A 25412-nucleotide genomic window follows, 5' to 3' on the forward strand; every position below is an offset into this window, starting at 1 on the left:
CAGAGACAGCAGTGCCCTGCACATGCGGAGCTCTGAGGTGTGATTGTCAGACTTCCACGTAGCAGACAGGTGAGCCCGATGTAGCAGGGGAAGGCCTCCCTTACGTATCTGGTTCCCGGCCCCTGGTAGTATGGACAGGAGGCACGGGAGCACAGAATGGTATGAGAGCCTGGCAGTTAGCTGCAGAAGGATCCCGGTAAAGGTGGTTATGGAGATCTCCAGTAACTGAAGCACAGGCAGCAGATGCAGAGCAGGAGGGGAACAGGCAGGTCGGGTCACAGGCAGAGGTCGGCAACAGGCAGGCAGAGTAGTACAGAGGAGCAGGCAGATTCGTAGTCAGGACAGTCCGGGATCAGTGGCAGGCAGCAAGCAAGGAGGAATCAAAGACAGGCCGGTGGTCAGGAGATCAGGTTCAACAGGAAACAGGAAACAGGAAACAGGAAGCAGGTGCAGGGATACAGGGAGCTGAAGATCGGACAGCACCAAGCCCCCTGTGCAGACGGCCTAAATAGGCAGGTTAGCGCCAAACACCGGACGGGCGCCAACTCACCGCGATGCCCACCAACAGCGCGTCTGCCCAAGGGAGCTCTCTGACAGTGATGCAGTCAGTGTGCTGCCCTTAGGCTGGCCCCAGGAGGGCATCCTGCCTCGTTGGTGATAAGCCTCCTCCTCCTCCTCCTCTCTCCTATCAGGCACCCACGTTGAGTCAGTGACCTCATCATCCCCTCCCTCTTCATCACTGGATCAAACCTGGCAGTATGCTGCAGCAGGGGGAACATGACTGCCAGATTGCTGTCCTTCTTGGGCACCCCCTCTGTCCGTGCTCATGTCACTGGCTTCATCTAGCTCAGTATCATCATCAGAGCCTTCTAAACGCTGGGCATCCTCCTGGAGCATGTACCCAATACTTTGGTCAAACAGTTTGAGGGACTCCTCAGGAGGACATGGTGGGGCTAGGGAAGGAGTCACTGATGCCATTGAGCCGAGGGAAGAGGCCGCGTTGGCATCTGCTTTGCCAGACAAAGAACCCTGAGCATGGGTGAGAGAGGATGAGGAGGATGAGGAGGGCTTGGTCATCCACTCGACCAAGTCTTCCGCATGTTGCGGCTCATTACGGCCAGCTGCCGAAAAAAAGGCCAAGTGTGCCCCACGGCCACGTGCTGATGAGGATGCACCGTGTCCAAGACCAGCACTGTTGCCTCTAGACACAGAGCCTGCTTGCCCTCTTTTATTGGCTTGTGACTGCCTCTTCTTGTTGGCCTTCCAGACATACTAATGGCCTGCAGTGAGATTTAGCTGCACTAAGCTGGGATATATATATATATATATATATATATATATATATATATATATATATATATATATTTATACTGATACTGTAGCTAGCAAAATCAACTGCCTGCCTGTAGTATTATTAGTATGAGAACACCACCAATCTTCTACAGGTAGCTTTAGCTGAACACTGTGCAGAAGTCGCACTACACTAGGGATGAGCTTCGTGTTCGAGTCAAACCCATGTTCGACTCGAACATCGGCTGTTCGATCGTTCGTCGAATTGCGAACGATATGGGCCGTTCGCGCCAAATTCGTGTGGCGCGTCACGGCCCATAATTCACTGCGGCATCGCAGTGCATTGCTTGCTGATGATTGGCCAAGCATGCACTATGACCCGCATGCTTGGCCAATCACAGCGCCCCCTTAACAGAGAGCCGTAATTGGCCAAAGCCAAGGAGGCTTTGGCCAATTATGGCTCAGGGGATTTAGTACACGCCCCACACTATATAAGGCCGCCTGCACGGCGGCCCTGTGCAGTGTGTTCCGGTGTGCTGAGAAATAGAGAGAGAGAGAGACAGTGTCATTTCATTTGAGCTAGCTAGATTAGGCAGGACAGTCAGTCAGTTAGCTGCACTTAAAGTGTATTGTCTATATATATGCATCCCAGGTGTCTATATATATATATATACACTGTGTTCAGTTTAGCTAGATCCGTTCCTGTTATCTTCTAGACTATTTACATTTAGTGCAGTGCGTCCTGCTCACAGTGTTCAGCTAGATCCGTTCCTGTTATCTTCTTACTGACAGGCAGGCTTGTCTTGTTACAGTATTTTGAAGAAAATTACTGGTGTTCTTTTGATCCTATTAGTACCACAGTCAGGCAGCTAGACTATTTACATTTAGTGCAGTGCGTCCTGCTCACAGTGTTCAGCTAGATCCGTTCCTGTTCTCTTCTTACTGACAGGCAGGCTTGTCTTGTTACAGTATATAAAGCTACCTGAAGAAAATTACTGGTGTTCTTTTGATCCTATTAGTACCACAGTCAGGCAGCTAGACTATTTACATTTAGTGCAGAGCGTGCTGCTCACAGTGTTCTGCTAAACCTACAAGTTAGTGGGGTGCGTCCTGCTCACAGTGTTCAGCTAGATCCGTTTCTGTTATCTTCTTACTGACAGGCAGGCTTGTCTTGTTACAGTAAATACAGCTACCTGAAGAAAATTGCTGGTGTTCTTTTGATCCTATTAGTACCACAGTCAGGCAGCTAGACTATTTACAGTTAGTGCAGTGCGTCCTGCTCACAGTGTTCTGCTAAACCTACAAGTTAGTGGGGTGCGTCCTGCTCACAGTGTTCAGCTAGACCTACAAGTTAGTGGGGTGCGTCCACCTCACAGTGTTCAGCTAAACCTACAAGCTAGTGGGGTGCGTCCTGCTCACAGTGTTCAGCTAGATCCGTTTCTGTTATCTTCTTACTGACAGGCAGGCTTGTCTTGTTACAGTAAATACAGCTACCTGAAGAAAATTGCTGGTGTTCTTTTGATCCTATTAGTACCACAGTCAGGCAGCTAGACTATTTACAGTTAGCGCAGTGCGTCCTGCTCACAGTGTTCTGCTAAACCTACAAGTTAGTGGGGTGCGTCCTGCTCACAGTGTTCAGCTAAACCTACAAGTTAGTGGGGTGCGTCCACATCAGTTAGTGTTCTGCTAAACCTACAAGTTAGTGGGGTGCGTCCTGCTCACAGTGTTCTGCTAAACCTACAAGTTAGTGGGGTGCGTCCTGCTCACAGTGTTCAGCTAAACCTACAAGTTAGTGGGGTGCGTCCACCTCACAGTGTTCAGCTAAAACTACAAGCTAGTGGGGTGCGTCCTGCTCACAGTGTTCAGCTAGATCCGTTTCTGTTATCTTCTTACTGACAGGCAGGCTTGTCTTGTTACAGTAAATACAGCTACCTGAAGAAAATTGCTGGTGTTCTTTTGATCCTATTAGTACCACAGTCAGGCAGCTAGACTATTTACAGTTAGTGCAGTGCGTCCTGCTCACAGTGTTCTGCTAAACCTACAAGTTAGTGGGGTGCGTCCTGCTCACAGTGTTCAGCTAAACCTACAAGTTAGTGGGGTGCGTCCACCTCACAGTGTTCAGCTAAACCTACAAGCTAGTGGGGTGCGTCCTGCTCACAGTGTTCAGCTAGATCCGTTTCTGTTATCTTCTTACTGACAGGCAGGCTTGTCTTGTTACAGTAAATACAGCTACCTGAAGAAAATTGCTGGTGTTCTTTTGATCCTATTAGTACCACAGTCAGGCAGCTAGACTATTTACAGTTAGTGCAGTGCGTCCTGCTCACAGTGTTCAGCTAAACCTACAAGTTAGTGGGGTGCGTCCACCTCACAGTGTTCAGCTAAAGCTACCTGTAGAAGGTTGGTGGTGTTCTCATACTACAGGCAGGCAGTTGATTTTGCTAGCTGCAGTATCAGTACATATATATATATATATATATATATATATATATATATATCCCAGCTTAGTGCAGCTACAGGCCATTAGTATGTCTGGAAGGCCAAGAAGGAGAGGCAGACAGTCACAAGCCAATAAGAGAGGGCAAGCAGGCTCTGTGTCTAGTGCTGGTCGTGGAGACGGTGCATCCTCATCAGCATGTGGCCATGGGACACGCTTGGCCTTTTTTTCGGCAGCTGGCCATGTTGAGCCGCAACATGCGGAAGACTTGGTCGAGTGGATGACCAAGCCGTCCTCATCCTCCTCATCCTCTCTCACCAATGCCCAGGGTACTTTGTCTGGCAAAGCAGCGGCCTCTTCCCTCAGCTCAATGTCATCAGTGACTCCTTCCCTAGCCCCACCATGTCCTCCTGAGGAGTCCCTCGAACTGTTTGACCACAGTGTTGGGTACATGCTCCAGGAGGATGCCCAGCGTTTGGAAGGCTCTGATGATGATACTGAGCTTGATGAAGGCAGTAACATGAGCAAGGACAAAGGGGGTGCCCAAGAAGGACAGCAATCTGGCAGTCATGCTCCCCCTGCTGCAGCATACTGCCAGGTTTGCTCCAGTGATGAGGAGGGAGGGGATGATGAGGTCACTGACTCAACGTGGGTGCCTGATAGGAGAGAGGAGGAGGAGGAGGAGGCGGCACATCACCAACGAGGCAGGATGCCCTCCAGGGGCCAGCCTAAGGGCAGCACATTGACTGCATCACACCCCAAAGCTCCACATGTGCAGGGCGCTGCAGTCTCTGCGCGTTATTCAAAAAGTTCTTTGGTGTGGGCCTTTTTTGAGACGAGTGCATCAGATCGCACCGCTGCTATTTGCAACATATGTCTCAAGCGTATCTCGCGTGGCCAAAACATCTCCCGCTTGGGTACCACATGCTTGACCAGACATATGTTGACCTGCCATGCAGTTCGTTGGCAAGCGTATCTAAAAGACCCACACCAAAGAACTAAGAGGACCTCTCCTTGCTCCTCATCAGCTGAGATTTCCAACCCCACTAGACCTTCAGTCCTCTCTGAGACCTGCACTGAGAGGAATGAAGGTGTAGAATTAGGTGTGTCACAGCCAAGTACTTGTGGGCAATCTGATTTTGGTACACCGACGTCAGATTGTACCAGGCAAATTTCCCTGCCCCAGCTGCTGCACCGCCGAAAGAAGTTTGCTCCCAGCCATCCACATGCCCAGCGGTTGAATGCTAGCTTGGCAAAATTGCTAGCACTTCAACTGCTGCCTTTTCAGTTGGTAGACTCTGCCCCCTTCCGTGAGTTTGTGGAATGTGCGGTTCCTCAGTGGCAGGTACCCAAACGCCACTTTTTTTCACGGAAGGCGATTCCGGCTCTCTACCAGCATGTGGAAGGCAATGTCCATGCCTCGCTGGACAGGGCGGTCAGCGGTAAGGTGCATATTACCGCTGACTTATGGTCCAGCAGGCATGGACAGGGACGTTACCTAAGTTTCACGGCGCATTGGGTGACTCTGCTGGCAGCTGGGAAGGATGCAGGACAAGGTGCAGTAGTGTTGGAGGTTGTTCCGCCACCACACCTCCAAAATGCTAATGATTGTGACACACCTCTCTCCTCCACCCCCTCCTCTTCTTCTTCCTTCATGGCCTCTTCCTCGGAACCAGCGGTGCTCCGTAGTCGTTCAAGGGGCTACGCAAGTATGCAGGCCAAAAGATGCCATGCGGTGCTTGAGCTGGTGTGCTTGGGGGACAGGAGCCACACTGGGGCAGAGGTTCTGTCAGCTCTGCAGGGGCAGGTTCAGAGGTGGTTGACGCCACGCCAACTTAAGGCAGGAATGGTGGTTTGCGACAATGGCACCAACCTCCTCTCTGCCCTCCGACAGGGACAAATGACCCATGTGCCCTGTTTGGCTCACGTCCTTAACTTGGTGGTGCAGCGGTTCTTGGGCAGGTACCCGGGCTTACAGGATGTCCTGAGGCAGGCCAGGAAAGTCTGTGTGCATTTCCGCCGGTCATATAATGCCAGTGCTCGGCTGACGGACCTCCAAAAAGGAGTTTAACCTGCCCATAAACCGCCTAATCTGTGACATGCCCACCAGGTGGAACTCAACGTTGGCCATGCTGCAGCAGCTGCACACGCAGCAGAGGGCCATCAATGAGTACCTGTGCGACTATGGCACAGGACAGGGTCAGGGGAGCTTGTTTTTTTCCCCCACGCCAGTGGGCCATGATCAGGGATGCATGCACTGTCCTGTCACCATTTGAGGAGGCCACGAGGATGGTGAGCAGTGACAGTGCATGCATCAGTGACACTGTCCCCCTTGTCCACCTGTTGGAGCACACGCTGCGTGGAATAATGGACAGGGCACTTGAGGCAGAACAGAGGCAGGAAGAGGAGGACTTCCTTAGCTCTCAAGGCCCCCTTTATCCAGACAGTGTTCCTGCGTGCCCGCCGATCACACAGGAAGAGGACGAGGAGGAGGAGGAGGAGGAGGAAGATTGTGTCAGTATGGAGGTGGAGCCTGGCACTCAGCATCAGCAGCAGTCTTTAAGGGATCAGTCCCAAGAAACACATGGACTTGTACGTGGCTGGGAGGAGGTGGCTGCGGACCATGTCGTCCTTAGTGAACCAGAGGACTCCGGACCGAATGCCTCAGCAAACCTACGCTGCATGGCCTCCCTGATCCTGCAAAGCCTGCGTAAGGATCCTCGTATTCGTGGTATCAAGGAGAAGGACCAATACTGGCTGGCAACCCTCCTTGATCCACGTTACAAGGGTAAGGTTGCGGACCTTATCTTGCCATCGCAGAGGAAGCAGAGGATGAAACATCTTCGGGAGGCCTTGCAGAAAGGTCTGTGCAACGCGTTCCCAGAGACTGGGAGGTTACAAACTCCTGTTTCTGGACAACGTGTTGCTGAGGCTTCGGTCAGTCAAAGAAGGAGCGGTGGAGAAGGTGGCCCTCTGACCGATGCGTTCAGACAATTTTTTGGTCCGCAGCCCCAAGGTATGATCGGTTCCAGCAACCATCGCCAGCGTCTGTTTTACATGGTGCAGGAATACCTAGGGGCAAGATCAGACTTGGACACCTTTCCCACCGAAAATCCTCTGGGTTACTGGGTCTTGAGGATGGATCACTGGCCAGAGCTTGCACAGTATGCAATTGAGCTACTGGCCTGTCCTGCATCCAGCGTTCTTTCGGAACGCACATTCAGTGCTGCTGGAGGCGTGGTAACCGATCACAGGGTGCGTCTGTCCACTGACTCGGTCGATCGACTGACCTTCATAAAAATGAATCAGTCTTGGATCACCACCAGCTACCAAGCACCTGATCCTGATGTAACCGAATAATTTTTTTTGAACTCTCAGATCCCTTCAAAGACTGCCTATGCTGATGCTGAGTGACTATCCCTGAGTAATTATCCTCTTCCTCCTCAATCATCACGCTGATAGCTTGTAAGAACATTTTTGGTTCTGGGCGCCACCACCAGTGCCTAAGGCACAATTTTTCAGCCCCTGTTTAACAGGGGCGTGTAATTACAATTTTTGATGTAATACTTTGCAGCAGGGCTCGTTCCTGCATTCCAACTAGAGTGTCTGTGAGGGGTTGCAGTGTTGTGGCACCAGCACCAGTGCCTAAGGCCCATTTTTTCTGCCCCTGTTTAACAGGGGCGTGTAATTACAATTTTTGATGCAATACTTTGCAGCAGGGCTCGTTCCTGCGTTCCAACTAGAGTGTCTGTGAGGGGTTGCAGTGTTGTGGCACCAGCACCAGTGCCTAAGGCCCAATTTTTCAGCCCTTGTTTAACAGGGGTGTGTAATTACAATTTTTGATGCAATACTTTGCAGCAGGGCTCGTTCCTGCGTTCCAACTAGAGTGTCTGTGAGGGGTTGCAGTGTTGTGGCACCAGCACCAGTGCCTAAGGCCTAATTTTTCAGCTCCTGTTCAACAGGGGCATGTAATTACAATTCTTGATCTAATATTTCACAGCAGGGCCCTGTGAGGGCTTACAGTGTTGTGGCCACAGCAACACCTAAGGCCCAAATTTCTGCTGAGTATATAGGGCAGGACCCTACTTTCAAACAACTAACTTACAAACGACTCCTACTTGCAAACGGAAGGAGACAACAGGAAGTGAGATGAAATCTACCCCTAGGAAGGGAAATTCTCTCCTGTAAGAGTTAATATGGGAAAAACATTTCTCCTTTCCACTGATGCTTTCCAATCCATTGGGACAAAAAGTGAGGTGAAATCTTCTGAAGAGGAGGAAAGACAGCAAAACAAATGTCACAGGGGTGATAACCCTTCCCTATGTTTTCCAAAAAGCTTAAAAAAGATTTTTTGGCTGGAGCTAAACACGTTAAAAATGTACCCGTTCAAAATTACAAAGAGATTCTACTTAACAACAAACCTACAGTCCCTGTCTTGTTTGCACCGCCTGTATACTGCTGTTCAGAGTATATAGGGCCTGGTGGCCTTACACCTTTCCTTATTTTAATTTGGGTGTGGGGTTCCCCTTAATATCCATACAAGACCCAAAGGGCCTGGTAATGGACTGGGGGGTACCCATGCCGTTTGTCTCACTGATTTTCATCCATATTGCCAGGACCCGACATTACATTAAACCCGCAAGCAGTTTTAAATGAGATTTTTTCCTTTAAAAATGACATTTGGTGCAGGGACTGTTCTAAACACGGGAAACACGCGTCACTTTACAGGCATACTATAGACACCCCTCAGGTACGATATTTAAAGGAATATTTCACTTTTTTTTTTTTTACTTTAAGCATCATTAAAATCACTGCTCCCGAAAAAACGGCCGTTTTTAAAAGTTTTTTTTGCATTGATACATGTCCCCTGGGGTAGGACCCGGGTCCCCAAACCCTTTTTAGGACAATACCATGCAAATTAGTTTTTAAAATGAGCACTTTTGATTTCGAACGTTCGAGTCCCATAGACGTCAATGGGGTTCTAACGTTCGTGCGAACTTTCGGTCCGTTCGCAGGTTCTGGTGCGAACCGAACCGGGGGGTGTTCGGCTCATCCCTACACTACACTAACTTGTAGCTTTAGCTGAACACTGTGCAGAGGACGCACTACACTAACGTTTAAATAATATAGCTACCTGCGGTAGTGATAGGATCAGGAAAACACCACCAACCTTCTACAGGTAGCTTTAGCTGAACACTGCGCAGAGGTCGCACTACACTAACGTGTAAATAATGTAACTGCCTGCGGTAGTGATAGGATCAGGAAAACACCACCAACCTTCTACAGGTAACTTTAGCTGAATGCTGTGCAGAGGTCGCACTACACTAACCTGTGAATAATGTAGCTGCCTGCGATATAGTGATAGGATCAGGAAAACACCACCAACCTTCTACAGGTAGCTTTAGCTGAACACTGTGCAGAGGTCGCACTACACTAACGTGTAAATAATGTAGCTGCCTGCGGTAGTGATAGGATCAGGAAAACACCACCAACCTTCTACAGGTAGCTTTAGCTGAACACTGTGCAGAGGTTGCACTACACTAACGTGTAAATAATGTAGCTTCCTGCAGTAGTGATAGTATCAGCAAAACACCACCAACCTTCTACAGGTAGGTTTAGCTGAACACTGTGCAGAGGTCGCACTACACTAACTTGTAGCTTTAGCTGAACGCTGTGCAGAGGACAAACTACACTAACGTTTAAATAATGTAGCTGCCTGCGGTAGAGATAGGATCAGGAAAACACCACCAACCTTCTACAGGTAGCTTTAGCTGAACACTGCGCAGAGGTCACACTACACTAACGTGTAAATAATGTAACTGCCTGCGGTAGTGATAGGATCAGGAAAACACCACCAACCTTCTACAGGTAACTTTAGCTGAATGCTGTGCAGAGGTCGCACTACACTAACCTGTGAATAGGGATGAGCTTCGAGTTCGAGTCGAACTCATGTTCGACTCGAACATTAGCTGTTCGCAAGTTCGCCGAACACCGAACAATTTGGGGTGTTCGCGGCAAATTCGAATGCCGCGGAACACCCTTTAAAAGTCTATGGGAGAAATCAAAAGTGCTAATTTTAAAGGCTTATATGCAAGTTATTGTCATAAAAAGTGTTTGGGGACCCGGGTCCTGCCCCAGGGGACATGTATCAATGCAAAAAAAAGTTTTAAAAACGGACGTTTTTTCAGGAGCAGTGATTTTAATAATGCTTAAAGTCAAACAATAAAAGTGTAATATCCCTTTAAATTTCGTACCTGGGGGGTGTCTATAGTATGCCTGTAAAGGGGCGCATGTTTCCCGTGTTTAGAACAGTCTGACAGCAAAATGACATTTGGAAGGAAAAAACACATTTAAAACTACCCGCGGCTATTGCATTGCCGACAATACACATAGAAGTTCATTGATAAAAACGGCATGGGAATTCCCCCCAGGGAAACCCCGAACCAAAATTAAAAAAAAAAAAAAATGACGTGGGGGGTTCCCCCTAAATTCCATACCAGGCCCTTCAGGTCTGGTATGGATATTAAGGGGAACCCCGGCCAAAATTAAAAAAAAAAAATGACGTGGGGTTCCCCCTAAATTCCATACCAGACCCTTCAGGTCTGGTATGGATTTTAAGGGGAACCCCGCGCCAAAAAAAAAAAAAAAAACGGCGTGGGGTTCCCCCAAAAATCCATACCAGACCCTTATCCGAGCACGCAACCTGGCAGGCCGCAGGAAAAGAGGGGGGGACGAGAGTGCGCCCCCCCCCCTCCTGAACCGTACCAGGCCACATGCCCTCAACATTGGGAGGGTGCTTTGGGGTAGCCCCCCAAAACACCTTGTCCCCATGTTGATGAGGACAAGGGCCTCATCCCCACAACCGTGGCCGGTGGTTGTGGGGGTCTGCGGGCGGGGGGCTTATCGGAATCTGGAAGCCCCCTTTAACAAGGGGACCCCCAGATCCCGGCCCCCCCCCCTGTGTGAAATGGTAAGGGGGTACTTACCCCTACCATTTCACTAAAAAACTGTCAAAATAGTTAAAAATGACAAGAGACAGTTTTTGACAATTCCTTTATTTAAATGCTTCTTCTATCTTCCTTCATCTTCTTCTTCTTCTGGTTCTTCTGGCTCTTCTGGTTCTTCCTCCGGCATTCTCGTCCAGCATCTTCTCCGCGGCGTCTTCTATCTTCTTCTCCTCGGGCCGCTCCGCACCCATGGCATGAGGGGAGGCTCCCGCTCTTCTCTTCATCTTCTTCTTCATCCTCTTCTCTTCTTCATCTTCTTCATCTTCATCTTCTCTTCTTTTCTTCTGCGGGCCGCTCCGCATTTATGCATGGAGGGAGGCTCCCGCTGTGTGACGGCGTCTCCTCGTCTGACGGTTCTTAAATAACGGGGGGCGGGGCCACCCGGTGATCCCGCCCCCCTCTGACGCATGGGACATGACGGGACTTCCCTGTGGCATTCCCCGTGACGTCACAGGGAAGTCCCGCAAGTCACCGTGCGTCAGAGGGGGGCGGGGTCACCGGGTGGCCCCGCCCCTCGTTATTTAAGAACCGTCAGACGAGGAGACGCCATCACACAGCGGGAGCCTCCCTTCATGCATGGATGCGGAGCGGCCCGGAGAAGAAAAGAAGAGAAGATGAAGATGAAGAAGATGAAGAAGATGAAGAAGAGAAGAGGATGAAGAAGAAGATGAAGAGAAGAGCGGGAGCCTCCCCTCATGCCATGGGTGCGGAGCGGCCCGAGGAGAAGAAGATAGAAGACGCCGCGGAGAAGATGCTGGACGAGAACGCCGGAGGAAGAACCAGAAGAGCCAGAAGAACCAGAAGAAGAAGAAGATGAAGGAAGATAGAAGAAGCATTTAAATAAAGGAATTGTCAAAAACTGTCTCTTGTCATTTTTAACTATTTTGACAGTTTTTTAGTGAAATGGTAGGGGTAAGTACCCCCTTACCATTTCACACAGGGGGGGGGCGGGATCTGGGGGTCCCCTTGTTAAAGGGGGCTTCCAGATTCCGATAAGCCCCCCGCCCGAAGACCCCCACAACCACCGGCCACGGTTGTGGGGATGAGGCCCTTGTCCTCATCAACATGGGGACAAGGTGTTTTGGGGGGCTACCCCAAAGCACCCTCCCAATGTTGAGGGCATGTGGCCTGGTACGGTTCAGGAGGGGGGGGGGCCGCACTCTCGTCCCCCCCTCTTTTCCTGCGGCCTGCCAGGTTGCGTGCTCGGATAAGGGTCTGGTATGGATTATTGGGGGAACCCCACGCCGTTTTTTTTTTTTTTTTTTGGCGCAGGGTTCCCCTTAAAATCCATACCAGACCTGAAGGGTCTGGTATGGAATTTAGGGGGAACCCCACGTCATTTTTTTTTTAAATTTTGGCCGGGGTTCCCCTTAATATCCATACCAGACCTGAAGGGCCTGGTATGGAATTTAGGGGGACCCCCCCCACGTCATTTTTTTTTTTTTTAATTTTGGTTCGGGGTTTCCCTGGGGGGAATTCCCATGCCGTTTTTATCAATGAACTTCTATGTGTATTGTCGGCAATGCAATAGCCGCGGGTAGTTTTAAATGCGTTTTTTCCTTCCAAATGTCATTTTGCTGTCAGACTGTTCTAAACACAGGAAACATGCGCCCCTTTACAGGCATACTATAGACACCCCCCAGGTACGAAATTTAAAGGGATATTACACTTTTATTGTTTGACTTTAAGCATTATTAAAATCACTGCTCCTGAAAAAACGGCCGTTTTTAAAACTTTTTTTTGCATTGATCCATGTCCCCTGGGGCAGGACCCAGGTCCCCAAACACTTTTTATGACAATAACTTGCATATAAGCCTTTAAAATTAGCACTTTTGATTATTCATGTTCGTGTCCCATAGACTTTAACGGTGTTCGCTTGTTCGAGCGAACTTTTTTCCTGTTCGCATGTTCTGGTGCGAACCGAACAGGGGGGTGTTCGGCTCATCCCTACCTGTGAATAATGTAGCTGCCTGCTATATAGTGATAGGATCAGGAAAACACCACCAACCTTCTACAGGTAGCTTTAGCTGAACACTGTGCAGAGGTCGCACTACACTAACGTGTAAATAATGTAGCTGCCTGCGGTAGTGATAGGATCAGGAAAACACCACCAACCTTCTACAGGTAGCTTTAGCTGAACACTGCGCAGAGGTCGCACTACACTAACGTGTAAATAATGTAACTGCCTGCGGTAGTGATAGGATCAGGAAAACACCACCAACCTTCTACAGGTAACTTTAGCTGAATGCTGTGCAGAGGTCGCACTACACTAACCTGTGAATAATGTAGCTGCCTGCGATATAGTGATAGGATCAGGAAAACACCACCAACCTTCTACAGGTAGCTTTAGCTGAACACTGTGCAGAGGTCGCACTACACTAACGTGTAAATAATGTAGCTGCCTGCGGTAGTGATAGGATCAGGAAAACACCACCAACCTTCTACAGGTAGCTTTAGCTGAACACTGTGCAAAGGTTGCACTACACTAACGTGTAAATAATGTAGCTTCCTGCAGTAGTGATAGTATCAGCAAAACACCACCAACCTTCTACAGGTAGGTTTAGCTGAACACTGTGCAGAGGTCGCACTACACTAACTTGTAGCTTTAGCTGAACGCTGTGCAGAGGACGAACTACACTAACGTTTAAATAATGTAGCTGCCTGCGGTAGTGATAGGATCAGGAAAACACCACCAACCTTCTACAGGTAGCTTTAGCTGAACACTGTGCAGAGGTCGCACTACACTAACGTGTAAATAATGTAGCTGCCTGCGGTAGTGATAGGATCAGGAAAACAACACCAACCTTCTACAGGTAGCTTTAGCTGAACACTGTGCAGAGGTCGCACTACACTAACGTGTAAATAATGTAGCTGCCTGCGGTAGTGATAGGATCAGGAAAACAACACCAACCTTCTACAGGTAGCTTTAGCTGAACACTGTGCAGAGGTTGCACTACACTGACGTGTAAATAATGTAGCTTCCTGCGGTAGTGATAGGATCAGGAAAACACCACCAACCTTCTACAGGTAGCTTTAGCTGAACACTGTGCAGAGGTCGCACTACACTAACTTGTAGCTTTAGCTGAACACTGTGCAGAGGTCGCACTACACTAAAAAATAATATAGCTGCCTGCGGTAGTGATAGGATCAGAAAAACACCACCAATCTTCTACAGGTAGCTTTAGCTGAACACTGTGCAGAGGACGCACTACACTAACTGTAAATACTGTAGCTAATAGGACTAATAGGATCAGAAGAACACCACCAACCTTCTACAGGTAGCTTTAGCTGAACACTGTGCAGAGGTCGCACTACACTAACGTGTAAATAATGTAGCTGCCTGCGGTAGTGATAGGATCAGGAAAACAACACCAACCTTCTACAGGTAGCTTTAGCTGAACACTGTGCAGAGGTCGCACTACACTAACGTGTAAATAATGTAGCTGCCTGCGGTAGTGATAGGATCAGGAAAACAACACCAACCTTCTACAGGTAGCTTTAGCTGAACACTGTGCAGAGGTTGCACTACACTGACGTGTAAATAATGTAGCTTCCTGCGGTAGTGATAGGATCAGGAAAACACCACCAACCTTCTACAGGTAGCTTTAGCTGAACACTGTGCAGAGGTCGCACTACACTAACTTGTAGCTTTAGCTGAACACTGTGCAGAGGTCGCACTACACTAAAAAATAATATAGCTGCCTGCGGTAGTGATAGGATCAGAAAAACACCACCAATCTTCTACAGGTAGCTTTAGCTGAACACTGTGCAGAGGACGCACTACACTAACTGTAAATACTGTAGCTAATAGGACTAATAGGATCAGAAGAACACCAGCAATTTTCTTCAGGTAGCTGTAAATACTGTAACAACACTTGCCTGCCTGTCAGTAGGAAGATAATAACAGGAACGGATCTAGCTAAACTGAATACAATGTATATATATTTATACAACACCTGGGATGCATATCTATACACAATACACTGTAAGCGCAGCTAACTGACTGACTGTCCTGCCTAATCTATCTAACTTAAATCAAATGACACTGTCTCTCTGTCTCTGTCTCTCAACCCCGGAACACACTACACAGGGCCGACGTGCAGGTGACCTTATATAGTGTGGGGCGTGTACTAAACCCCCTGAGTCATAATTGGCCAAAGCCACCCTGGCTTTGGCCAATTACAGCTCTCTGTACAGACGGCGCTGTGATTGGCCAAGCGTGCGGGTCATAGTGCATGCTTGGCCAAGCATCAGCCAGCAATGCAGTGCAATGCCGCAGTGAATTATGGGCCATGACGTGCCACTCGAATTTGGCGCGCATGGCCCATATCATTCGCAATTCGGCGAACCATCGAACAGACAATGTTCGAGTCGAACATGCTCATCCCTACTCGGGGCCACTTGGTGCTAGGAACCCCACATTTGGTGTGCAAACCCAGTGGAAACAGCACCAGTCGGTCCGGAAAATGTCAAGCACTTTTCTGCAGCAGAGAATGACATTTTTCAAACCGAATTTGGGGCCCCGTATCTCGGGGCCACTTGGTGCTAGGAACCCCAGCTTTGGATAAGCTCCTTCCGCTGGGTTTGCACACCAAATTTGGGGTTCCTAGCACCAAGTGGCCCCGATATACGAGGCCCCAAATTCGGTTCGGAAAATGTCATTCTCTGCTGCAGAAAAGTGCTTGACTCCAGTATAAGCTGAGGGGGGCATTTTCAGCACAAAAATACTCCAGTATATACGGTATATGAATCAAGTTTAAAAACCAATATGAAAGGAAAGTATAGTTCATGTTGGTGATTAGTATAATGAGAAGTAGGTCATCTTATATATGAAGGTGACCAGATACCTGCTGCAGATCACCTGCCCCCACTCAAACATGGGGAGGTAAAGTTTCCAACACAGGCGGCAGCAAGTGAAATAATTATAGAGGTGAACTATAATTTACAGCATATTATGAAAACTCTAGTAATATACCATGATATTATGGAAAGACAGATTTAGATGCCGTTTTAGCTTGTAACAGTGTCATAGCATGGCTACCCTTGGGAGGTCTGGCAGTGTAATATGGTAAGAGAGGACTATAAATAGGCATACAGATGCTAAGCAATTAGCGTCTAATGTCATGCATGGTCCGCTGGTGTTTATTTGGTAATATAGTGTAGGTGAACCCGGTCTTAAGGTCTCTTATGTATCTTGGAGGATCCCAGAGATCCACATGCTGTTAATAAAAAAAAAAACTTTTGCACAAACCAATCAATGTACGCTTTATTGCTATTTTTTTACCAAAAATATGTAAAAGAATATCGGCCTAAACTGAGGAAAAAAATGTTTTTTTTTATATATTTTTGGGGGATATTTATTATAGCAAAAAGTAAAAAATATTGCGTTTTTTTTTTCAAAATTGTTGCTTTGTTTATAGCACAAAAAATAAAAAACGCAGGGGTGATCAAATACCACCAAAAGAAAGCTCTATTTGTGGGAAAAAAAGGACGTCAATTTTTTTGGGTGCAACGTCGCACGACCGCGCAATTGTCAGTTAAAGTGATGCAGTGCCCAATCGCAAAAAGTGCTCTGGTCAGGAAGGGGGTAGAATCTTCCGGGGCTGAAGCGGTTAATTGTGTTTTTTTTTTTTTTTTTAATTAAAGCAGTGTAAGCACTTGAATTGTACTGGTTATCAGCCTTATACTGGGGAAGGGTGAATAAATAAGGAGCCAATTTAATGGACTGCAGTGCAAAGGACATGCTGAAAGGAGGAGAGAGCAGAGTGACAGAGAGCTGAGCTTATCAGTTTTCAGTTTTGAAGTTCATCTTTAATGTGATTGTTTTGTATTTTAGGCACTTCATGTGTTGTCTGCAGATCCGAGGATTCCCTAACATGTAACTTCTCATTAAGTGTAATCCCTGCAAATTCCAAATGTGCGTCCGCTTACCTGATAATCACCGGAGGTAAGAAACATTTTTTTTCTTTTGGTTCGCTCTCATCTGTAAACTTTTTTGCTTCTGTACAAGCATCTAAAAATCAGGAGGGGCTAAATCTTAGAATATTATTTTGTCAGCTGCATAATAATAGCGCTAATGTTTGTTTTCAAATTAAAAAAAGAAATTCTTGACTTTTGTTGTATGTGTTATACATTTATCACACAATAAAAAATAATTTATCACAACCTAAAAAATAAAAAGCAGTAAGCACTTGACCAGTGTAGATTAGGGATGAGCCGAACACCCCCCTGTTCGGTTCGCACCAGAACATGCGAACAGGAAAAAAGTTCGCTCGAACAAGCGAACACCGTTAAAGTCTATGGGACACGAACATGAATAATCAAAAGTGCTAATTTTAAAGGCTTATATGCAAGTTATTGTCATAAAAAGTGTTTGGGGACCTGGGTCCTGCCCCAGGGGACATGGATCAATGCAAAAAAAAGTTTTAAAAACGGCCGTTTTTTCAGGAGCAGTGATTTTAATAATGCTTAAAGTCAAACAATAAAAGTGTAATATCCCTTTAAATTTCGTACCTGGGGGGTGTCTATAGTATGCCTGTAAAGGGGCGCATGTTTCCTGTGTTTAGAACAGTCTGACAGCAAAATGACATTTGGAAGGAAAAAACACATTTAAAACTACCCGCGGCTATTGCATTGCCGACAATACACATAGAAGTTCATTGATAAAAACGGCATGGGAATTCCCCCCAGGGAAACCCCGAACCAAAATTAAAAAAAAAAAAAATGACGTGGGGGGGTCCCCCTAAATTCCATACCAGGCCCTTCAGGTCTGGTATGGATATTAAGGGGAACCCCGGCCAAAATTTTTAAAAAAAATGACGTGGGGTTCCCCCTAAATTCCATACCAGACCCTTCAGGTCTGGTATGGATTTTAAGGGGAACCCCGCGCCAAAAAAAAAAAAAAAAACGGCGTGGGGTTCCCCCAAAAATCCATACCAGACCCTTATCCGAGCACGCAACCTGGCAGGCCGCAGGAAAAGAGGGGGGGACGAGAGTGCGGCCCCCCCCCCTCCTGAACCGTACCAGGCCACATGCCCTCAACATTGGGAGGGTGCTTTGGGGTAGCCCCCCAAAACACCTTGTCCCCATGTTGATGAGGACAAGGGCCTCATCCCCACAACCGTGGCCGGTGGTTGTGGGGGTCTGCGGGCGGGGGGCTTATCGGAATCTGGAAGCCCCCTTTAACAAGGGGACCCCCAGATCCCGCCCCCCCCCCTGTGTGAAATGGTAAGGGGGTACGTACCCCTACCATTTCACTAAAAAACTGTCAAAATAGTTAAAAATGACAAGAGACAGTTTTTGACAATTCCTTTATTTAAATGCTTCTTCTATCTTCCTTCATCTTCTTCTTCTTCTGGTTCTTCTGGCTCTTCTGGTTCTTCCTCCGGCGTTCTCGTCCAGCATCTTCTCCGCGGCGTCTTCTATCTTCTTCTCCTCGGGCCGCTCCGCACCCATGGCATGAGGGGAGGCTCCCGCTCTTCTCTTCATCTTCTTCTTCATCCTCTTCTCTTCTTCATCTTCTTCATCTTCTTCATCTTCATCTTCTCTTCTTTTCTTCTCCGGGCCGCTCCGCATCCATGCATGAAGGGAGGCTCCCGCTGTGTGACGGCGTCTCCTCGTCTGACGGTTCTTAAATAACGAGGGGCGGGGCCACCCGGTGACCCCACCCCCCTCTGACGCACGGTGACTTGCGGGACTTCCCTGTGACGTCACGGGGAATGCCACAGGGAAGTCCCGTCATGTCCCGTGCGTCAGAGGGGGGCGGGGTCACTGGGTGGCCCCGCCCCCCGTTATTTAAGAACCGTCAGACGAGGAGACGCCGTCACACAGCGGGAGCCTCCCTCCATGCATGGATGCGGAGCGGCCCGCAGAAGAAAAGAAGAGAAGATGAAGATGAAGAAGATGAAGAAGAGAAGAGGATGAAGAAGAAGATGAAGAGAAGAGCGGGAGCCTCCCCTCATGCCATGGGTGCGGAGCGGCCCGAGGAGAAGAAGATAGAAGACGCCGCGGAGAAGATGCTGGACGAGAACGCCGGAAGAAGAACCAGAAGAGCCAGAAGAACCAGAAGAAGTAGAAGATGAAGGAAGATAGAAGAAGCATTTAAATAAAGGAATTGTCAAAAACTGTCTCTTGTCATTTTTAACTATTTTGACAGTTTTTTAGTGAAATGGTAGGGGTAAGTACCCCCTTACCATTTCACACAGGGGGGGGGGGCCGGGATCTGGGGGTCCCCTTGTTAAAGGGGGCTTCCAGATTCCGATAAGCCCCCCGCCCGCAGACCCCCACAACCACCGGCCACGGTTGTGGGGATGAGGCCCTTGTCCTCATCAACATGGGGACAAGGTGTTTTGGGGGGCTACCCCAAAGCACCCTCCCAATGTTGAGGGCATGTGGCCTGGTACGGTTCAGGAGGGGGGGGGCCGCACTCTCGTTACCCCCTCTTTTCCTGCGGCCTGCCAGGTTGCGTGCTCGGATAAGGGTCCGGTATGGATTTTTGGGGGAACCCCACGCCGTTTTTTTTTTTTTTTTTGGCGCGGGGTTCCCCTTAAAATCCATACCAGACCTGAAGGGTCTGGTATGGAATTTAGGGGGAACCCCACGTCATTTTTTTTTTTTAATTTTGGCCGGGGTTCCCCTTAATATCCATACCAGACCTGAAGGGCCTGGTATGGAATTTAGGGGGACCCCCCCACGTCATTTTTTTTTTTTTTAAATTTTGGTTCGGGGTTTCCCTGGGGGGAATTCCCATGCCGTTTTTATCAATGAACTTCTATGTGTATTGTCGGCAATGCAATAGCCGCGGGTAGTTTTAAATGTGTTTTTTCCTTCCAAATGTCATTTTGCTGTCAGACTGTTCTAAACACGGGAAACATGCGCCCCTTTACAGGCATACTATAGACACCCCCCAGGTACGAAATTTAAAGGGATATTACACTTTTATTGTTTGACTTTAAGCATTATTAAAATCACTGCTCCTGAAAAAACGTCCGTTTTTAAAACTTTTTTTTGCATTGATACATGTCCCCTGGGGCAGGACCCGGGTCCCCAAACACTTTTTATGACAATAACTTGCATATAAGCCTTTAAAATTAGCACTTTTGATTTCTCCCATAGACTTTTAAAGGGTGTTCCGTGGCATTCGAATTTGCCGCGAACACCCCAAATTGTTCGGTGTTCGGCGAACTTGCGAACAGCTAATGTTCGAGTCGAACATGAGTTCGACTCGAACTCGAAGCTCATCCCTAGTGTAGATAAGATGTCCACCTTCTTAAGACTGCCACCATTATCATACTCCAAAACCCACCCCACTTATCATTACCTATTTATTAACGAGACCACATTTCAACTGGAGTATAACTGGCCATAGCAGCTTTTTTATTCACAAATATTCAAAAATATATAAACATTTTAACCATAACAGAAAATAACATAATCTCAGATGCTCACCCCGGTGGTCTTTGACGGCACTTCCTAATTAGGGATGAGCTTCGCGTTCGAGTCGAACTCATGTTCGACCCGAAAATCGACTGTTCGCCCATTCGCCGAATTGCGAACGATATGGGGCGTTCGCGCCAAATTCGTGTGGCGCGTCACGGCCCATAATTCACTGCAGCATCGCAGTGCATTGCTGGCTGATGATTGGCCAAGCATGCACTATGACGCGCATGCTTGGCCAACCACAGCGCCGTCTGTAGAGAGAGCTGTAATTGGCAAGAGCCAGGGTGGCTTTGGCCAATTATGGCTCAGGGGGTTTAGTACACGCCCCACACTATATAAGGCCGCCTGCACGGTGGCCCTGTGTAGTGTGTGTTTCGGCGTTGAGACACAGACAGAGAGACAGTGTCATTTGATTTAAGTTAGATAGGTTAGGAAGGACAGTCAGTGAGTTAGCTGCACTTACAGTGTATTGTGTATATATATGCATCCCAGGTGTTATATATTATATATATATATATATATATATATATATATATATATATATATATATATATATATATATATATATATACACTGTATTCAGTTTAGCTAGATCCATTCCTGTTATTATCTTCCTACTGACAGGCAGGCTTGTGTTGTTACAGTATTTACAGCTAGCTGAAGAAAATTGCTGGTGTTCTTCTGATCAGATTAGTACCACAGTCAGGCAGCTGGGCTATTTACAGTTAGTGTAGTGCGTCCTCCTCACAGTGTTCAGCTAAAGCTACAAGTTAGTGTAGTGAAACATCCTCAAAGTGTTCAGCTAAAGCTACAAGTTAGTGTAGTGCGACCTCTGCACACTGTTCAGCTAAAGCTACAAGTTAGTGTAGTGCGTCCTCCTCACAGTGTTCAGCTAAAGTTACAAATTAGTGTAGTGCGTAGTCCTCACAGTGTTCAGCTAAAGCTACAAGTTAGTGTAGTGCGACCTCTGCACAGTGTTCAGCTAAAGCTACAAGTTAGTGTAGTGCGTACTCTTCACAGTGTTCAGCTAAAGCTACAAGTTAGTTTAGTGTGACCTCTGCACAGTGTTCAGCTAAAGCTACAAGTTAGTGTAGTGCGTCCTCCTCACAGTGTTCAGCTAAAGCTACAAGTTAGTGTAGTGCGTCCTCCTCACAGTGTTCAGCTAAAGCTATAAGTTAGTGTAGTGCGACCTCTGCACAGTGTGCAGCTAAAGCTAAAAGTTAGTGTAGTGCGTCCTCCTCACAGTGTTCAGCTAAAGCTACAAGTTAGTGTAGTGTGTCCTCTGAACAGTGTTCATCTAAAGCTACAAGTTAGTGTAGTGCACAGTGTTCAGCTAAAGCTACAAGTTAGCGTAGTGCGTCCTCCTCACAGTATTCAGCTAAAGCTACAAGTTAGTGTAATGAAACCTCCTCACAGTGTTCAGCTAAAGCTACAAGTTAGTGTAGTGCGACCTCTGCACACTGTTCAGCTAAAGCTACAAGTTAGTGTAGTGCGTCCTCCTCACAGTGTTCAGCTAAAGCTACAAGTTAGTGTAGTGCGTAGTCCTCACAGTGTTCAGCTAAAGCTAAAAGTTAGTGTAGTGCGACCTCTGCACAGTGTTCAGCTAAAGCTACAAGTTAGTGTAGTGCGTACTCTTCACAGTGTTCAGCTAAAGCTACAAGTTAGTGAAGTGGGTCCTCCTCACAGTGTTCAGCTAAAGCTACAAGTTAGTGTAGTGCGACCTCTGCACAGTGTTCAGCTAAAGCTACAAGTTAGTGTAGTGCGTCCTCCTCACAGTGTCCAGCTAAAGCTACAAGTTAGTGTAATGCGTCCTCCTCACAGTGTTCAGCTAAAGCTACAAGTTAGTGTAGTGCGACCTCTGCACAGTGTTCAGCTAAACCTACAAGTTAGTGTAGTGCGTCTTCCTTACAGTGTTCAGCTAAAGCTACAAGTTAGTGTAGTGCGACCTCTGCACAGTGTTCAGCTAAAGCTACAAGTTAGTGTAGTGCGTCCTCCTCACAGTGTTCAGCTAAAGCTACAAGTTAGTGTAGTGCGACCTCTGCACAGTGTTCAGCTAAAGCTACCTGTAGAAGGTTGGTGTTGTTTTCCTGATCCTATCATTACCGCAGGCAGCTACATTATTTTAACGTTAGTGTAGTGCGTCCTCTTCACAGTATTCAGCTAAAGCTATCTGTAAAAGGTTGGTGGTGTTTTCCTGATCCTATCACTACCGCAAGCAGCTACATTATTTACACGTTAGTGTAGTGCGACCTCTGCACAGTGTTCAGCTAAAGCTACAAGTTAGTGTAGTGCACAGTGTTCAGCTAAAGCTACAAGTTAGTGTAGTGCGTCCTCCTCACAGTGTTCAGCTAAAGCTACAAGTTAGTGTAGTGCGACCTCTGCACAGTGTTCAGCTAAAGCAGGGGTGTCCAAACTACGGCCCTCCAGCTGTTGCATTACTACACTTCCCATGAAGCATTGTAAAACTCTGAAATTCACAGACATTACTAGGCATGATGGGAATTGTGGTTCCTGAACAACTGGAGGGCCGTAGTTTGGACACCCCTGAGCTAAAGCTACAAGTTAGTGTAGTGCATCCTCCTCACAGTGTTTAGCTAAAGCTACAAGTTAGTGTAGTGCGTCCTCCTCACAGTGTTTAGCTAAAGCTATAACTGGCCATAGCAGCTTTTTTATTCACAAATATTCAAAAATATATAAACATTTTAACCATAACAGGAAATAACATAATCTCAGATGCTCACCCCGGTGGTCTTTGACGGCACTTCCTAATTAGGGATGAGCTTCGCGTTCGAGTCGAACTCATGTTCGACCCGAAAATCGTCTGTTCGCCCTTTCGCCGAATTGTGAACGATATGGGCCGTTCGCGCCAAATTCGTGTGGCGCGTCACGGCCCATAATTCACTGCAGCATCGCAGTGCATTGCTGGCTGATGATTGGCCAAGCATGCACTATGACGCGCATGCTTGGCCAACCACAGCGCCGTCTGTAGAGAGAGCTGTAATTGGCAAGAGCCAGGGTGTCTTTGGCCAATTATGGCTCAGGGGGTTTAGTACACGCCCCACACTATATAAGGCCGCCTGCACAGTGGCCCTGTGTAGTGTGTGTTTCGGCATTGAGACACAGACAGAGAGACAGTGTCATTTGATTTAAGTTAGATAGGTTAGGAAGGACAGTCAGTGAGTTAGCTGCACTTACACTGTATTGTGTATATATATGCATCCCAGGTGTTATATATATATATATATATATATATATATATATATATATATATACACTGTATTCAGTTTAGCTAGATCCGTTCCTGTTATTATCTTCCTACTGATAGGCAGGCTTGTGTTGTTACAGTATTTACAGCTAGCTGAAGAAAATTGCTGGTGTTCTTCTGATCCGATTAGTACCACAGTCAGGCAGCTAGGCTATTTACAGTTAGTGTAGTGCGTCCTCCTCACAGTGTTCAGCTAAAGCTACAAGTTAGTTTAGTGTGACCTCTGCACAGTGTTCAGCTAAAGCTACAAGTTAGTGTAGTGTGTCCTCTGAACAGTGTTCATCTAAAGCTACAAGTTGGTGTAGTGCACAGTGTTCAGCTAAAGCTACAAGTTAGTGTAGTGCGTCCTCCTCACAGTGTTCAGCTAAAGCTACAAGTTAGTGTAGTGCGTCCTCCTCACAGTGTTCAGCTAAAGCTATAAGTTAGTGTAGTGCGACCTCTGCACAGTGTTCAGCTAAAGCTAAAAGTTAGTGTAGTGCGTCCTCCTCACAGTGTTCAGCTAAAGCTACAAGTTAGTGTAGTGTGTCCTCTGAACAGTGTTCATCTAAAGCTACAAGTTAGTGTAGTGCACAGTGTTCAGCTAAAGCTACAAGTTAGTGTAGTGCGTCCTCCTCACAGTGTTCAGCTAAAGCTACAAGTTAGTGTAGTGAAACCTCCTCAAAGTGTTCAGCTAAAGCTACAAGTTAGTGTAGTGCGACCTCTGCACACTGTTCAGCTAAAGCTACAAGTTAGTGTAGTGCGTCCTCCTCACAGTGTTCAGCTAAAGCTACAAGTTAGTGTAGTGCGTAGTCCTCACAGTGTTCAGCTAAAGCTACAAGTTAGTGTAGTGCGACCTCTGCACAGTGTTCAGCTAAAGCTACAAGTTAGTGTAGTGCGTATTCTTCACAGTGTTCAGCTAAAGCTACAAGCTAGTTTAGTGTGACCTCTGCACAGTGTTCAGCTAAAGCTACAAGTTAGTGTAGTGCGTCCTCCTCACAGTGTTCAGCTAAAGCTACAAGTTAGTGTAGTGCGTCCTCCTCACAGTGTTCAGCTAAAGCTATAAGTTAGTGTAGTGCGACCTCTGCACAGTGTTCAGCTAAAGCTAAAAGTTAGTGTAGTGCGTCCTCCTCACAGTGTTCAGCTAAAGCTACAAGTTAGTGTAGTGTGTCCTCTGAACAGTGTTCATCTAAAGCTACAAGTTAGTGTAGTGCACAGTGTTCAGCTAAAGCTACAAGTTAGTGTAGTGCGTCCTCCTCACAGTGTTCAGCTAAAGTTACAAGTTAGTGTAGTGAAACCTGCTCACAGTGTTCAGCTAAAGCTACAAGTTAGTGTAGTGCGACCTCTGCACACTGTTCAGCTAAAGCTACAAGTTAGTGTAGTGCGTCCTCCTCACAGTGTTCAGCTAAAGCTACAAGTTAGTGTAGTGCGTAGTCCTCACAGTGTTCAGCTAAAGCTACAAGTTAGTGTAGTGCGACCTCTGCACAGTGTTCAGCTAAAGCTAAAAGTTAGTGAAGTGCGTCCTCCTCACAGTGTTCAGCTAAAGCTACCTGTAGAAGGTTGGTGTTGTTTTCCTGATCCTATCACTACCGCAGGCAGCTACATTATTTTAACGTTAGTGTAGTGCGTCCTCTTCACAGTGTTCAGCTAAAGCTATCTGTAAAAGGTTGGTGGTGTTTTCCTGATCCTATCACTACCGCAAGCAGCTACATTATTTACACGTTAGTGTAGTGCGACCTCTGCACAGTGTTCAGCTAAAGCTACAAGTTAGTGTAGTGCACAGTGTTCAGCTAAAGCTACAAGTTAGTGTAGTGCGTAGTCCTCACAGTGTTCAGCTAAAGCTACAAGTTAGTGTAGTGCGACCTCTGCACAGTGTTCAGCTAAAGCTAAAAGTTAGTGAAGTGCGTCCTCCTCACAGTGTTCAGCTAAAGCTACCTGTAGAAGGTTGGTGTTGTTTTCCTGATCCTATCACTACCGCAGGCAGCTACATTATTTTAACGTT

At 47.3% G+C, this 25412-nt stretch overlaps 1 protein-coding gene across 1 annotated transcript in view; it reads left to right on the forward strand.

Annotated features, from left to right (window-relative positions):
• LOC141110421 (uncharacterized) overlaps nt 1-25412 on the forward strand; it is a 366841-nt gene that overhangs the window by 51805 nt on the left and 289624 nt on the right. The window contains exon 6 of the mRNA XM_073601766.1: nt 16568-16678. Coding sequence (XP_073457867.1) covers nt 16568-16678 — 111 coding nt within the window. The remainder of the gene's footprint in view (nt 1-16567; nt 16679-25412) is intronic.

The sequence above is a fragment of the Aquarana catesbeiana genome, linkage group LG10 (assembly GCF_042186555.1).
Source record: "Aquarana catesbeiana isolate 2022-GZ linkage group LG10, ASM4218655v1, whole genome shotgun sequence".
NCBI classification, from domain to species: domain Eukaryota; kingdom Metazoa; phylum Chordata; class Amphibia; order Anura; family Ranidae; genus Aquarana; species Aquarana catesbeiana.